A 16,226-nucleotide genomic window follows, 5' to 3' on the forward strand; every position below is an offset into this window, starting at 1 on the left:
TATCAAATTTTCAGTCACAATATTTTGTAAAATAATGAGAAACTTTTAATTGGATTCCAAGTATAAATTATAATGAAATAAAGCGCCAAACTTCATCATCCTAATTGATTTATTTCAAAGTAACGAATTTTATTACTGTTGATTAGCATTCTTGGTATGAGAATCCGTCTTTTGGGGAATGTTCCCTATTTAAATTTTAATTAATTGCTATAATTAAATAATAAGTCTGTAAAAATTGCTGTACCTGAATGTAAGTTTGTTGAATCCACCAGCCATACTAAAACAGAATTAACCGCAATGTTTATTGAGTTAAGCTAAAAAAGAAATTGATTGACGTTTTTTTTTAATTTCACAAAATTTATACACTCGAATAAAACCTATTTATATTTATCCTGATATGTTCCACTATTGCCATTGATACAAAGCAAATGGTATGTGAAATGCAAATATTGCACTATTAAATTGATGCTAAAGTAATTTACGTATATTTATGGTGGGGCGGTCAATAAAGTTGTGGTTGAACATGTGGTTAAATTATTTTATTGCACAAATTCTAATACATAAAGAGAAATATAAATAATCCCTTGATTTAAAGCTACATATATCGATTCCTGTCTCCTAGATATTTGTATATTTTACGATGTTCACAAGCAAAATGATACGATATATTCATTTTTGATATTTGATGATCTCCTTCCCTTAAATTAACACTTTTTAGAGACAGTATTTGATTCACTTTTAGTGTCTTTTCCTCTAAAACAGTATCCAGTAGGGGAATCGTGTAATTTTTGTGGAACTGTCACACTTGAGTAAGAAATCTAATCGAAAATGTAATTAATTGACTTTAATTGAAATTCCTGTCCAATGATATATTTATGCAAATACAATCCATCTAGGTTAATTTCTTTAATAAAATTAATTATCATTTGAATTATCAGAAATCTCAAATATGTGTCTTCTGACAATGCAACGTGGTAAAGTCACGGTTACAAAATCACTTTCGGAAAACCTCTCCTGATATTTGAACGCAATTTGTTACATGGCGTTGCCACAGTGTTACAGAATTCCCCTAGAGAAATTATTTTATTTTTTATTTTCGACAAGATTTTCGACTTATTAGGAGTTCCTGACAAATGTTACTCATTACAAGTTCCATTTAGAAATCTAAAGTTTTGGATTGTTTAACGTCAAGTTGCTTCTCTGTCCATCTGACCCGTCTGGCCGTTACGTACATACACGGCAAACGGTTAGAGATAGAGACTAAGTACTTTCGATCTACCCCTCCAAAGTCGATCCATAATGGACGATCCAAGGACTATTAATATAACCTTCGTTATTTCCCCACCCTTCTTTTCCATTCTAAAACCATGTTTTTTTCGGGATTGTTTGAAAACGCATCATACAATTTTTTTGTATACAGTAGAGTTCCTCAAATTTGAAAATTTGAGGGGTATAGATGACATTTCTCATTTCTCACATTTGAACAAAACGTAACGGAATTCATCTAAAATTCACTTTTCGTAAATTTAGGAAAATAACTTTAACGAATTTTATCAATTGAATGTGTTGTTAAATAGATGGAATTTGTTGAGGAAAAAAATATAATACGACAATATTGAGGAAACACCAGAGAACAAGTGTTATAATTCAGACTCCATACAAAATTTCTTTTACATAACCTCGTATTTTACATTTTGAATGCAAGTGTCGTTCAAATTTGAGGAACTCGACTGTATGTTGTAAAAGTTACCTAGACAGAAGTTTCGTTCATGTACGAAAACACTGTAAAATAATTCCTAATAACGTTTTTCTTATGGTATTTTGACCTCAAAGGTGAAAGACTTTTTAGACTGTATTTTAGAACAGAATGGGGTCAAGTTAAGGCTCGCAGGAAAGGTCTTAGAATTTGTGTGCAATCTGAACCGATTCGAAACGGTTATGACCCAGGTCCACAAGACTTAGGTTCACAATCCAAAGACTGAATAAACTCATACAAACAAGTAGTATTAAATGGAAGTATTAAATATTATTGTAGACTGTAACAAACTTTTGGTCGATGAAATGTACCATTATCTTTTTTTAATTAATTTTATTAGTAATGAAAAATTAAAATTATTTTTTTGCTAACATATAATTAAAAATTGTAGTTGCCATAGAATGTAAGGAAATCAAAAACTTAATTTATAAAAATATTTATAATAGTTTTTTGAAGGTTCTTTCACTCGAAATGAGCCCCGTAACAAACTTATGATACCTGCTGGAAGTCATGATTTCGAGCATTTTGTGAAGCATGGAACACATTTCCAGCCTTTTATATAGTATTATTGTAAGCATGAAGAAATTGTACAAATACCAACAGGTTGAAACCAGTATAAAATCGTTAGTAAATCGATAAAATAGAATGTAGGGGAAACTGGGGCACCACCAAACACGGGGTAGCACCAAACACTGCGATTTTTTAATCAGATATTCGACTTCAGAGGACAAGACTTTTAGAAATTTATGGGCATCATAGGGTACCTTGTTTACTGAAGAAATGATCGAGATAGTCCAAGAAGTTTAGGAATAAAAATTAGTGTTTGGTGCTACCCCGTGTTTGGTGGTGCCCCAGTTTCCCCTAAATTGAAAATTCAATTTCACAAGTCCTATGCATTTTTGGATGGTTTTATGGTAATTTATGAATCGATTTATAATGGTTTGACATAGAGAAAATAAGAAGGAAAGTAACCTCACGGATTCTTTGTGATTTCGAGCACTATGCGAATTTTCCATTGCCATTGTTTTGACCAAAACATAGATTCAATGGACAACAAAATAAATGCATTTTTTTTTATTTTTTAGTGTCTAAATGGCTGATGTAGATATAAATAGCACAATCTACAAGCAGCCATTCAATGCAACATTCAATTATTCTGATCTGCAAGAGCTCAGTGTGGATGATCTTCTCTATGATGTCCCGGTGGGCATCGTTGTCTTGCTATCTATATTCTATGGTACTATTAGTATATTGGCGGTTATCGGAAATGGTTTGGTCATCTGGATTGTCGCTACAACTCGTCAAATGCAGACAGTCACAAATCTCTTCATTGCCAATTTGGCCCTAGCTGATGTTATTATTGGAATGTTTGCCATTCCTTTCCAGGTAAATTTAAACCATTTAAACTTTTTGTATAAGGTAAAAATAGCCTTCGCGGATAATATTAGCCTTTCAAAATGGATTTGGAAGGAAGAGATTTTTTTTGATTGTATTATGTATTAAAGTTGAAACTTTTAAGTGACATTCGCTGTAAATTATACAAAATTGTTATGGTTGTCTTGTTGCTTTTCTCCAGTTTCAGGCCGCTCTCCTACAACGCTGGAATTTACCAGATTTTATGTGTGGCTTCTGCCCATTTGTTCAGCTCCTTAGCGTTAATGTGTCAGTTCTTACATTGACGGCAATAGCTGTGGACCGCCATAGAGCTATTCTTAATCCACTAAGGTGAGAATGTATTAAAGGTAAAGCGTAAGCAAACATTTTCTTCTGTTGAATTTCTTGGTAAATTAGGCGGAAATTATATGCCTTGGTACTTTTAAATAGACGCGCTTTCTACGGAAATTTTGCACAATGGAAACTTCTTAAAGGAATCTTCAAGCATTTACATCAGAGGATAATTGCTAGCCTTTGTCTTTAATGTATATATTATATACTAATATTCTTCTTGGCTCAACTCTTCCAGAAGACAGTTTTCACTTGTTGATCTAATTTATCAAAATCAATTAAGAACTAATTTTATCGCTAAGACTATTCGATTAATTTGCACCCTTATTATCGTTTATTTGCCCTTTTTGGTTATACCTGCTAAATGGGATTGCGTACTCGAAGTGATGAATACTTGGAGCAAATGGTACCGATAAAATGCAAATTTTTGGATGGACTAAATCCATGGGAGAAGGGTCGAAATGTTGAGAAGAATTTCTTATCTTGGGCTCTGAGGAATCTTAATAGGACATTGACATGATTATCATTTAATCAGAATGCAAATCAGTGTCTCAGTTGAAAAACCTAAATTAAAATAAAGATTTCTTTAATAATAACTGGTGAATTTTCTGTCTTCTTCAGAAGATCTGCTTTGGAAATTGATATCAATGTAAACGAGATAAATTAACTATATACCATACCCCATTGCTATTGTCAAAATGTGAATATTAATACACTTCATAAGAAATACTAAAGGCCATTTTTATGGGACAATAGCTTACTAATGATTGTCACTTAATTCATGCCTCTAGTATACTTTCTTCAAGTAGATTCTAAGGAACTTGTATTAACCACAGTAATTAAGCTATCTCTGTGAACATTTATTAACTATAGAGGAAGTTAAATGAAGAAGAATCTATTCAGTGCCCTTAAAAAGCATTCCTCAAAATGAACCATCAAATAGATTTTCAGCTCATCAATCAAGCTCATAACGCGGAAACTGTGAAAATTTAATCGGTTTATTTCAAATTGTTCTATGTGCATGTAGATATTTAAGGGTGTTACACGAAGAATCTTCATTGTTTCGTGGTATAGCATAAAGCTCTATTGCCCCTCAAAATTTCCTTTTCCCATTTGTCTATACACCTCCTGAACCAACCCTTCTAATATCACTCATGTGAGAAATATCAATCTATTTTGCAAGATGATCCAATTTGACGCATTTAGCTATTTTAATGAATTTTGCGTGTTTTTGTCCCAGCACAGCAATTACAATCTTCACAATAATTAATGCCAGATTTTCCATTACACCACTCAGAAACTCATCACCATTTTTTTTACGAATGGTTCAACAACCCAGATGTTTTGAATACGGAAAAATTTGCAAATATTTTGTATATTTGAGAGTATTTTCAAGACTGCTCCAGTTAACTTTATAGCTCAATAACTTATTCGAGATTCTCCGTAAATCAATTGCCTTAGTTCATTAATATTTCAAACAGACCAATTAAACTTCTTAAATTGGCCAAATTACTTATTTTTGGGATATTGGAAAAGTGCGGTATATTCCTTTGAAGGCAGGGAAAAATGGGGTCAAATTATCATACCAATATATCTCCATTTGATGAGGATCCGGTAACAAAGAATTGACAAAAGCCGGAAGGGACAGAGCAATTCCTTTGGATAGATGGCAATAATATCAAAGAAGATTGTAATAATATACTAGTCAATAAATATTTCTGTCTTCTTTTCAGAGCAAGACAGTCTAAAAACGTATGCAGACTTATTATTGGATGTATTTGGATTATATCCATTATTTTGGCAGCTCCTGTTTGCTATGCCATGGAAGTCAAACAAGTAAAGGAGTATGTTACACGTAAGTTTTTTGTTATTATTAAAAAATGAGAGTGTTCCGATTTTTTTACATAGGGAATTAGGGAAAAGTTGGCATGGTTCGCACAGAGTGAACCTTCAAACAACGCAAATTTTCTCTTTATTTGCAAAGAGCTAGTTCGTCATTTCTTAGCCATAAGATAGATAATTATTAAGCTCATGAAACGAGATGAAAAATGGTAAGTCAGCTCTTTGCAAACAAAGAGAAAATTCGCATCGTTTGAAGGTTCACTCTGTGCGAACCATGCCTACATTCCCTTAACTGATGAAAATTTCAAAATAGGCCAGAAAAGTGTAATTTAATCCATAGAGAGCGAAATAAATTAAACAATCCAATAAAATTCCTTAATTAAATTGAATTAAATTCAGACCTAATTATTTTGCGCGATTCTTTACAATCTTATTTATTTTTGTCGGTACAAAATTTCACGTTTTCTGATAGGATTCAAACTCTGCTAACGCATTTTTCTAAACTTTTTGGTACTAATACGTAAAACTCTTCTGGCAGTCTATTTTGAAGGGGTTCCTCAAATTTCAAGGTCAGAAAAGGTCTATATTTTTATTGCTTAAATGGATAGATAAACTATTTTCACCATTTTAGAATATAGGGTAAATGTCCTAATTCAAAACCATTTCCAGACGCTTTAACTTTGACAGAAGATCCAACACTTTAAGTTCATATTTTTTTTGAAGAGAATTACATAAATTTGCTCCTTGACTCTTCTAGAATGTTACTGTTTAGTGAAAATTCTTTAGATATAATTCGAAAACTTCTTAAATACAAGAAAAATACGCGGGTGTAAAATGCTTCTATTGGAAACAAATTAATCCAAATGGAGACAAGGGAAAGTTTCTAATTGGAGACAAACAGTGTAAGTGAAACCACGACGAAAGGCTTCCAAAACCTTGTTGAGTTGCTTTTGAGTGCAGGATTTGTTCTTATTCCTGGTCTTTTCTCCTTTCCCATCTAAAATAATAAGAAAATCTCTCCAAAAAATCATATTTCCGGGGTTTCCTATTGAAGCATTTGCAGACACTCCAGAAAACCCCTTACGTTCACGAAATAGGTAATTATTTCATTTGAAAACTTCACGTACCGTTAGCAATAAAGATTAGCACTTAATTTAACTAAAACTAGCCAGAAATATGACATAAATGTTAAATAAAACGAATAAACAATAGTCACCTCATTGTGTTTTTCACTGGAAAACTTGGTCGATCGATGAAAAATTCTATGACGGAAAGGTACACTTTTAATTTTTCTGAGAAATTAACAAATTAAAATTTGTGAATATGAATAGATTTTCGCTTTATGTGGAGCAAAATTAACTAAATAATGAAGCTGTGGTATAGAAAATATATAAATATAATAATTTAGTACTGTATTTAACATGAAAACAATGAAGTTTCCATTTGGAGTAGCGAAAAATTTCCATTTAGAGCAGGTTTTGAATTATCTTAATTTACTCTACGAAAATTTCAGAAACCAAATTGAAGTATTCTCGAAGATAGACAAACAAAAGTAAAGAAACACCAGGAATATTTGAAAGCCCTCGGGCGTAAATCGAAAACGTGGAAACGCGCTTTCTCTATTTATAAATTTTACAATTTTGTCGGATTTGCGGGAAAGACTAAGAAAAAAGTTATTGACTAATTAAAACGAATGAAGGCTTATTCTCTTCAGTATTAAATGCCCTTCTATTTGAACTAAAAGAATAGTTGTATATCTGTTTTTCCATCTTTTACAGCGTGTTAAAATCGAAATTTTATCGTGAAATGAATCCTTTTTAAAGAAACACTGAAAAAGTTACGATTGCACGATTTTCTTCGGGTTTTCTTAGATTAATTAAATATGAAATAAATTTATGAGAATTCAACCTTTTTTTTGGTTCCTTTTTTTAGATAAGAATTACGAATTGTAGATTTCCCGCCAATTTAGGGAGTATCGCGCCTAAGTGCCCCTGTGAATTATTTATTTATTGAAAAAAAAATTCTTTAATCTCTTTAAATGTGTATAAACATATAAAGATTTCAAGAAGATTGCTCGTTTCTCTGTCCTCCAAAAAAATTGCGAAAAACATCTCGTTTTTACCTTTCTAATTAAGGAAACCCCCTTAATTTAAACCTATTAAGTTCTGTATGAATGCAGGGGCGTAGAAATAAATTTAGATCAAGGAGGAGGGAGATCAAAATTTTCCTTTCAACTTTCGATTTCTTCCAGATATATTCATTCTGAATTCATGCATTAAGAAGGGAGTTATAATATCAATCTTTAATAAGTGTAGAGCAGGTAGAGGGCACACGCTTTATTTGAGGGATTTACTATCGAGGAAGACAGGGCATCACACAGAAGTTTCCGAATAGTTTTCATGTAAACGTTTTACAACAAGAAATAAATTTCTAAATAGTATTTGTTTTATTTTTTAAACATACTTTTCTAACTAATGTTGTTAGAATATTCCATTTGGGATATTAGTAAAATATTCCAAATTTAATTTGAAGAAATTTCGTGTTGTTTTATATTAAGTAATCTCATTTACTAATAATCCGATTTGCGTGTAATAAAGAAAAGGATGTGAAATTGTCTAAACTAGAATAGTTTTTATTGCTTTTTGTTTATTTTAAAAATGTTATAGTATAATTGTTTTCCGCACCATATTTAAAAAAATTAAATAATATTAATTTTATAAAAATATTTTAAGGTTTAAGTTGAGGTTATGAAATTAGAGTCTAAGAGTTTTTTTTTAAAAATACATTTTTAAATTTATTAGTCAAGCAGAAAAAGAGAAACTAAGGAAAAAAGAAACAAAAAAATGAGAAATAAAAACGAAAACTTCTAGATAATGATTGGCTTACGAAGGGGGCGGAAGTCAACGATGTCCGGGAGTCGATATCTCTTACCCCTTAGTTCAGTAACAAGCTTACAGAGAAGTAAAAGCGCTTTGCATTCTGCAAAGCTAGAACACTTTGTAATCTTTAAAATTCCTGACTTTAAGGATTTATCTGAAAATATCCTCGTTTTATTTATACATTTGAAACATCCTCTGCTTATGTAGAAATAGGTATTCTTGAAGTCTACAGTTATTATAATACTTCTTCAAATTTAAAAAAAAAGAAATATTATCTTCTTATAAAAGTTGTAATTTTTTATGTTTACCCTACCTTCCTACCTACTACCTAAGAAAAAAATTTCCATATTTTGTTTCAATTATTTCTAATACGACTTGAAATGCTCTTGTCGTATCGTATAGAATCGTATTGTTAGTACTGGGCCTTTATACTTCCTTTCAAAATACACATGCGCAGTGAATCTGGATAAAAGTAGATAAAATGTTTGTGTCTGAGGTGCTTTCCATCTTAGTCAAGATTCTATTTCACTGAGTTATACTAATACCGAACATATTCAACAGGTGAAGGTGACATCATTGCCCTATGGAAACCATTCTGCAATAACGAGAATTTAACAGATGAGCAAATGAAGATTTATCGGTACATTTTAGTGCTTGTTCAGGTATTACGTCTTAAATGATTATCTTGATTTTCACTGAAATTGATGAATTCTCTTGTAGTATTTGATCCCGTTCTGCGTAATTAGTTTTGTTTATATCCAAATGGCTGTACGCCTTTGGGGTTCAAAAACACCGGGAAATGCTCAAAATGACCGAGATGTTACGCTTTTGAAGAACAAGAAGAAGGTGATAAAGATGTTGCTGATTGTTGTGGCTCTCTTTGGAGTTTGCTGGCTTCCACTACAACTCTACAATATTCTCCAAGCTACATGGCCAGGAATCAATGACTATCGCTACATTAACATAATTTTCTTTTGCTCTGACTGGATTGCAATGAGCAATTCATCATATAATCCCTTCATCTATGGCATTTACAACGTGAGTACTGAAATTCTCATAGGAACATCTATCATTGAATAAAGTTAATTTTTATAGAAGGGTATACTATGAAGTTTGTTAAGGTTAAGATTGGTTAAATAGAGACATTTTTCTTTAATTTTTTTTATATTTTATATTTATTACGATTATTTATTGATTTTGGCATTAGAAATGAGTTAATATCATTTAATATTGATAAGTAAAAAAATGAAATTTGATCAGTATTCAAATTATTTATAATTTATGCATTTTAACTGTAATCATATTGAATGTCAATTATACCCATTTTACAAAGATTTAGGTTTTATTATTGACCATATTTAATTTTTTACTGCCCAGCCTTTTTTGCTATAAATGATTTAATTTTTGCAAATCTTAAGAAACGTTGCTAAAAAACTTACAATTTAACAAGGTTTCATAATGACTAATATCTGATTTTAAAGAGGAAGCATTTTATGATGGCTTAAAATTAGGATGATTTGAAAAATTTTCAGGATTTTTTTTTTAAATAAAAAGAAGTAATAATATAGATGTTTCCTATTTCTGATAAATTTTACAAAGGCTGTGTACAAAACGTTTATGCGTAAAAATTCCTAGATGCACTAGTATATTTTGAATACCTGTGTAACGAATAAGATGCAGGTTAGGCATCTTAAATGAATGGGGACGACAAATTTTGCATAAAAACGTTCCATATCGCACAGCGGCGGTATTAGTTATGTTTCATAGATCCCAGTGTTTTGAAATGGAAGCCTTTAAAAATTAAACAACACCTTTTCATACAGACACTAAAAAGTAAGATTACAAAGACAATCGTTCGTTGGCTTGCTTTTCACCATGGTGATTGTTGTAAAGTTACATAAAACTTTAATTCCGAAAAACGTCTCAACTTCAGAACGAATCAGAATTCCTCAAACACTGAGAGAATTTACGAGAAACCGAAAGATAATTTTCAGATCCACTTTTGACAACCCTTGCTCATCCGGGAAATTTTTGAGAATCTGAAAAATGTTTATATGTTCGCGGTATATCCTATAATCCGGGTCCGAAACCGTCCGAAAATGAGGAAAAGTTTGAAGAACCCGTGAGAACCCATAGGATACTGAGAACCCTAGATAACCCGAGGATTTCTTGTGGAATTGGGAAATTTTTATGCACTCGGGGCACTCAAGAAATCCTTGAAAATCCTTAAGAGGTCTTCAGACTAGAGGTTTAGTTCAGTTCTCGAAGGTCTCAAAAACCTAAATAGCAAACAATTTTATTGGTTTTTCAGAATGTAATAGATTATTTACCCTTACTAATCCAGTCTTAAGTTAAAATTTACCAAAAATTCTTGACTGATAAGAAATAAGGAAGTTAAGCCATATGGATAAGTCTTAGGTCTGAAGCCCGTATTAGGGTCCCCTCGGTTAAGCCTCGTAACTTTACAACATTTTTTAACTTTTCTGTTTTTATGTATACATAAAATAATTAACCACTACTTGGACTATAACGACCATTACTTCAGTGGACATGCATCCTTATAGTATCTATGAATTCGTACAGGTCTCGTCCTCTGAAGTTCAATATCTAAATAAAACTCGCAGTGTTAAACAATTACCCCAGGTTTATTACTGTCCCAGTTTCCCCTAAAATAATTATTTAAATACACCATCAATTAAACTTTACTTGTTTAACCCTGATAGAAATCTATTTTTAACTTATTTAAATAATTCATATTGACATTTCTAAAGAAATTTACCATACGTTTCAGGAAAAGTTCAAGAGGGAGTTCAGCAAACGATGTCCTTTCTGCCGTTTAGGATTCGATAATGGGGACTACAGTGAGAAGTCTGTGTACACACGCGTAAGTTCCATTCGATCCAACTACACGAACACATCTACACGACAAAAGATCCAAAATCACAGTCACGTGACCCCAAACAATCTCATTGTTTGTCATGTTGAAGGAAAAAAGGCACATCATCGTGGTGCAGTGGAATGGAAAGCTGTGAAAAATTGCATTTTTGGTGATCGACAGAAGGCAAATTATTCATCGGCCAATGTCCAAAAAGGCGAGTGCACCAATTGCGGCAGCAAAATTGGTGAATACAGTGATATATTGTACCATGAGTCACTGGCACCAAGGAAGAAGCAGAACAACACTTCGGATACAGAATTGTTCACATTCTCCTCGCCCACAATAAGCCATGAGGACGGCCTGGAGAGTGGTGAAGAAGGGCGACATGCACGACAAGGTGTCGCTTCTGGAATTCTGTTTGAGGATATTGATCTCTAGAGTGAAGGACGTCTATGTAAGAGGACGGCTAAGAAAACGAATGCCATTCCGGAGAATACTCTCTTTCTGTTCATTGTCTTAATTCGAGAAATTGTCTGTTTCTTGTTAGTTTAACTTGTCCATTCTTCTCCTTCTCAATTAAATTTCCATCTTGTCATCAAAGTAATAGCTTCAAAATATATCTTTTATTTATTCAAAGTCTTAAATTTAGTATATTATTCTTTAACCTTACAGAAAATTGAAAAAACTGAGTTCTGTAAAAAAAACTATTCTTATACAAAGAAAAAGAATGTAAAATTGTTTGTCAATGTTTGTGAATTTCTACAGGAAACTTACCAAATGCTCGTAAATCGTATAACCTACAAAAAAGTTTGTAGAAGTTTACACTTTTTAGCAAACATTGTGCGTAATACAGTGCTGTCTCGCTATATGCACAGTTTGGGTACTTTTTTTGACAGTTCTCTCTCTGAATATGCACAACTTTTTTTTTAAATTCCCAACGGTTTTTTTCTTTTTTTTTAATAAATTATCATTTTTTAATGTTCTAGAATTTCCCGTGTTATTTTAAATATAATATGAGACAGAAAAAATAAAATTAAGAAAATTAAAAACAAGAAAAATTAGTTACCAAGAAAATAATTGTCTTTATTACTTTGTCAAAATGTAAACAAATTGATTTTGAATGCAACCGACACAAAAGCTGTGCACATAGAGAGTGTGCATATAGAGAGACAGCACTGTATGATCACTTTGACGAGCATTTTTTATTTTGTTTCACAAACATTTGTTCGTAAATGTTCGTTAGCACACAAAAAAATGTTCGTAAAATTTTGTATTTGTTCTTAAAGTTTTGTCAGAAAATTAAAAATGCAGGATGAAATGTTTGCAAAGGAGCAAAAAATGCCCCTAAAGTGCTCGAGTTATAGACAATGTTTGTGAAAAAATTACAAACTTTCACGAACTTTAACTTGTGGGTTATACGATTTACGAGCATTTTGGAAGTCTCAGTAGAATTTCAGAAACATTTACGAACAATATTACGAATTTTTTTTCTATGTATAGCTATTCACAGGAAAACACGTGTATGTTATTAAATAAATAAATTGTGGCACGTCTTAATCCCAGTACCCTATTCAATGCCACTGAATAAATTGACAGTTTTTTTTTCTGTAATTCTGTAGTAGTAAATCTGTAACTAAGAATTACTAAGCAGTATGTCGGTTTCACTTTTTTTAATAGCGCAACATTGGATAAATCGAAAAAATTATAATAATTGGAATTAAGTAGGGTATTGATACCAAAAGGTGCTACAATTAATGTGATTTTTATATAATTTGAGACAATATTGTTGATTTTTTTTTTAATTTTAATTTTAAGAGGTTTCTCCTATTTTTTTGATTTTATAAAATTGTTTTATTTTATTTATGATTATAATAAACTTTGTAAAAGCTGTGGAACATTGGTTTCAAAAAATGGAAGTTGTCCATACTATTAATTTGTTTTTTGAAAAAAATCAATTTTACTAAATGTACTAAGAAAATTATAACTTTAAAATTTTGTACAACTCTACAAAAATTTTAGCCAAGAGGTTACGCAAACTGAGAAACCCTTATCAAAACTGAAAAAAACCTAAATATTTCGGGAAGCTCGTGTACAAAATAAAATGTTTTACGAAACCTCAGAAACTAGAAGCCCTCGTGTGTTAAAGTAAGAATGTGTTACCCAGGGGGGTGACATTAGCTCTGAAAAATGTGACCAGTTTTAGTGTAATTTTTTCCCTGTTTTCGTACACATTTCACGAGATATCTCCAAAACTACGTAGATTGCCAATTTAGGGTTTTCGGTTGCCTCTTCGTTATTAAATTGGCTTTTATTTTGTATTAGTATTTTTTGCTAATTCATTTTACAATGACAGAAAACAGCTAATAAACTCAAAAATTTTTACGGCTCGCTAGAAACATATGGGAAACATAGGAAATTTCATGCCCCTGGTGTTACCCCTTGATTTCAATCAGCAAAGTGATTAAGATGATTAAATTCAAGAATAAATTGCATTTGATTTAAGATCATGCTCCTCTTTGACCAACACTTGGCAATAATTTATTTTTTTTTATAAGTAATTAAATAACTAATTAAAAAGTTTCGATAACTTCTCATTTGATTTTGTTAAGAAAGGTTTTAGAGTGGAAGCAGTTGTACGAATGATGATGCGTTTTGTTTTATTGTAGGTTACCTTTGTTCCTATTGATATAAGTTATTGAAAAATTTGTATATAAATATTTATATCTGTAATCTGTGTTTAGGAGACTTTTTACGAATAGTTTAAAATTATAGACACAATTTGTCAAAATCAATAAAACGTAATAGGTGTTTCAATCAGCAGATATTGTATAAAAAAAATTGAAGATTTCTAAAAAGCTGCCCATGTTTTCTTCTATAATTATGTTAATTAAAAAAATAAACATATTTTGTAAAAAATCAAAAATATAGGAAATGCAAATTCTCTTATTTTATTTTCAAATTATTTTTATTTAATTATTCAACAATTGCTCCTATCAGAGTGCAGCAATTTGGGACTATTTAAAATTATACAGCTTTTTAATCGAATTTTCGTGAAAATACAACAGCGTTTGTCTATAAAAATAAATATTTTTATATATTTTTTTATTTAGAATATCCTATTTTAACAAAAATTACCATTTTTTAAACATTGCATTGTTTTTGTTTTTAATTCGCATTCAATTTTCTTTAGAAGAAAATTACTGCAGTTTTAATGCCTCCCAGTCGCAAATGGATCAGTGCGATTCTTAATGCAACTGAAAAGTTATCATACGGTAAAAAATACCCAAATTGTTTATACGACACTAGTTGAGGGAAACGAAGATATATTAACCCTCCACTTCATTATGGATTTTACTTTAACAGAATTTCGTAAATACAGAAATTTGAAAAACATGATGTTCCATGCATTTTTTGTCCATTGATTTTCTGATTTTAAAGTGTTGTTAATTTAGTTTAAGTACATTTTAAGAAAAACTAAATTTCCTGTACATTAAGACTTCAATTTGGAGATTTACTGTCTTAAATAATACAATTAAAAAAATATGTATGTATTAAATTTATTTTGGTATTTTTTAATTAAGTAAAATAGAATTATATATTATAGAAAAAAGATATAAAATCGTTGTAAGAAGTTTCGCATGGGGCTGTTTTTGTGTAAAACAAATATTTTATCTTTTGTAGTCGTTCAATCTGGCAATAAGAGAGTTGCAAACAATAATATTGTAAAATGAAAATTATGCGAAATTGATCGAATATTGCTACAAAAGTTTAAAATCTGATTTAACTGCCGTTATGAAAGGGATTGTAAAAGTTTTATTTTCACGAAAAAGCTCCGTGTGTAAATCATAAGTGATCATAATTAATTTTGTAAATTCGACCATAATTTGAAAAAAAAAAGTCAAGACTAATAAAAATATTATTTTTGAATTAACTGTGTAATCATTCTTATTTTTGATTTTAAAATTTTAACAATATTGTGCTTCTTTTTCATGCATTCATTTCTATCTTAGTATTGCTTCCACCAACTTTCGTGATATCATAGTGACGAGTACTTTAATTGATTTTATCTGTATGATCTAACGGATATTAACCTGGCTGGCTACTGATGAAAGTAAGTTGAGATAATTACTATCATATTTATAGTAGTTTTTTAATGAAAATATATTTGGTATTGTATTTAAAAATAATGCTCGATTGTGAGTTGCTACAATTTACAAACACGTTTAGTTGATTAATGGTTAAAACACTTGGTCTATGATTCAGTGTCCTAGATTCAAAAACTCTTTAGGTGTTACTAGCAATTTTTCTAAAAAATTAAAGCTTTTTGAATTGCGTGCAGCCAAATTTATTATTTATTGTACTAAATTTCATAGGATGTTGTATAACTTCATTCGGATATACGGGATATACTCAGGAAACAGTTCTTTACAACAATATTTTTCTAAATTGCTTGCAGTATTTCGCAATTTTTTTTGTTTACGTAACAGTTACGAATATTTAACTCCTTAAACTCCACGTGAGAGCGGTTTCTTTTTGTCAATATTTTGCTATTATTATTATTTAATTTTAGGAAAAAAAACAATCACTTAGCCTTAATACTATAAGTACTTAATTAGGGTCTTCGTTAAAGTCCTTAATTAAGTAGTTTGTATTGAAAACATGAAGAGTATTTTGACTAAGTACTTAATTGAGGACTTTCAACTAAGCATTTTTAAAAAGCTTCCCCTAATGTCTATAAAACATTATAATTATAATTTTATTTTTTTTTTCATTTATCAAAGAAAGACAAAAACACACTTTTGCCTAATAAAATATTTAATAAAAATATATTTTTTTTTAACCATATGAAGTTTTTTGAAATACATCGTATCACAAAATATGTCTGCCTTTGAATGTTTCAATTTTTCTCTTATTTTTCAAAGCAAAAATTCTATTTTGTGAACTATGGTTAATACTATTAACTATTTTCTATTAACTTCGATTAACAAATTGTAATTTTAGTTTTGGGAAATAAGAGAAAAATTGAAGCATTCAAAGACTGCCGCATTCAAAGGCAGGCCACTTTAGTCTAAATATTTTAAGGTATATTTTAAAAATGATTTTATTTTCTTGTAATTTGTTTTATTTCAACGAATTGAAATAAAAA

At 30.5% G+C, this 16,226-nt stretch overlaps 1 protein-coding gene across 1 annotated transcript in view; it reads left to right on the top strand.

The window, feature by feature from the left end:
- Positions 1–11,749, top strand: part of LOC129802399 (RYamide receptor) — a 32,745-nt gene extending 20,996 nt beyond the window's left edge. The window contains exons 2-7 of the mRNA XM_055848177.1: positions 2,842–3,142; positions 3,333–3,481; positions 5,215–5,336; positions 8,764–8,864; positions 8,923–9,240; positions 10,994–11,749. Of these exons, the coding sequence (XP_055704152.1) occupies positions 2,849–3,142; positions 3,333–3,481; positions 5,215–5,336; positions 8,764–8,864; positions 8,923–9,240; positions 10,994–11,518 (1,509 nt within the window). The 5' untranslated portion in view covers positions 2,842–2,848 and the 3' untranslated portion in view covers positions 11,519–11,749. The remainder of the gene's footprint in view (positions 1–2,841; positions 3,143–3,332; positions 3,482–5,214; positions 5,337–8,763; positions 8,865–8,922; positions 9,241–10,993) is intronic.
- The last annotated feature ends 4,477 nt before the right edge of the window (positions 11,750–16,226 follow it).

The sequence above is a fragment of the Phlebotomus papatasi genome, chromosome 2 (assembly GCF_024763615.1).
Source record: "Phlebotomus papatasi isolate M1 chromosome 2, Ppap_2.1, whole genome shotgun sequence".
Taxonomy (NCBI): domain Eukaryota; kingdom Metazoa; phylum Arthropoda; class Insecta; order Diptera; family Psychodidae; genus Phlebotomus; species Phlebotomus papatasi.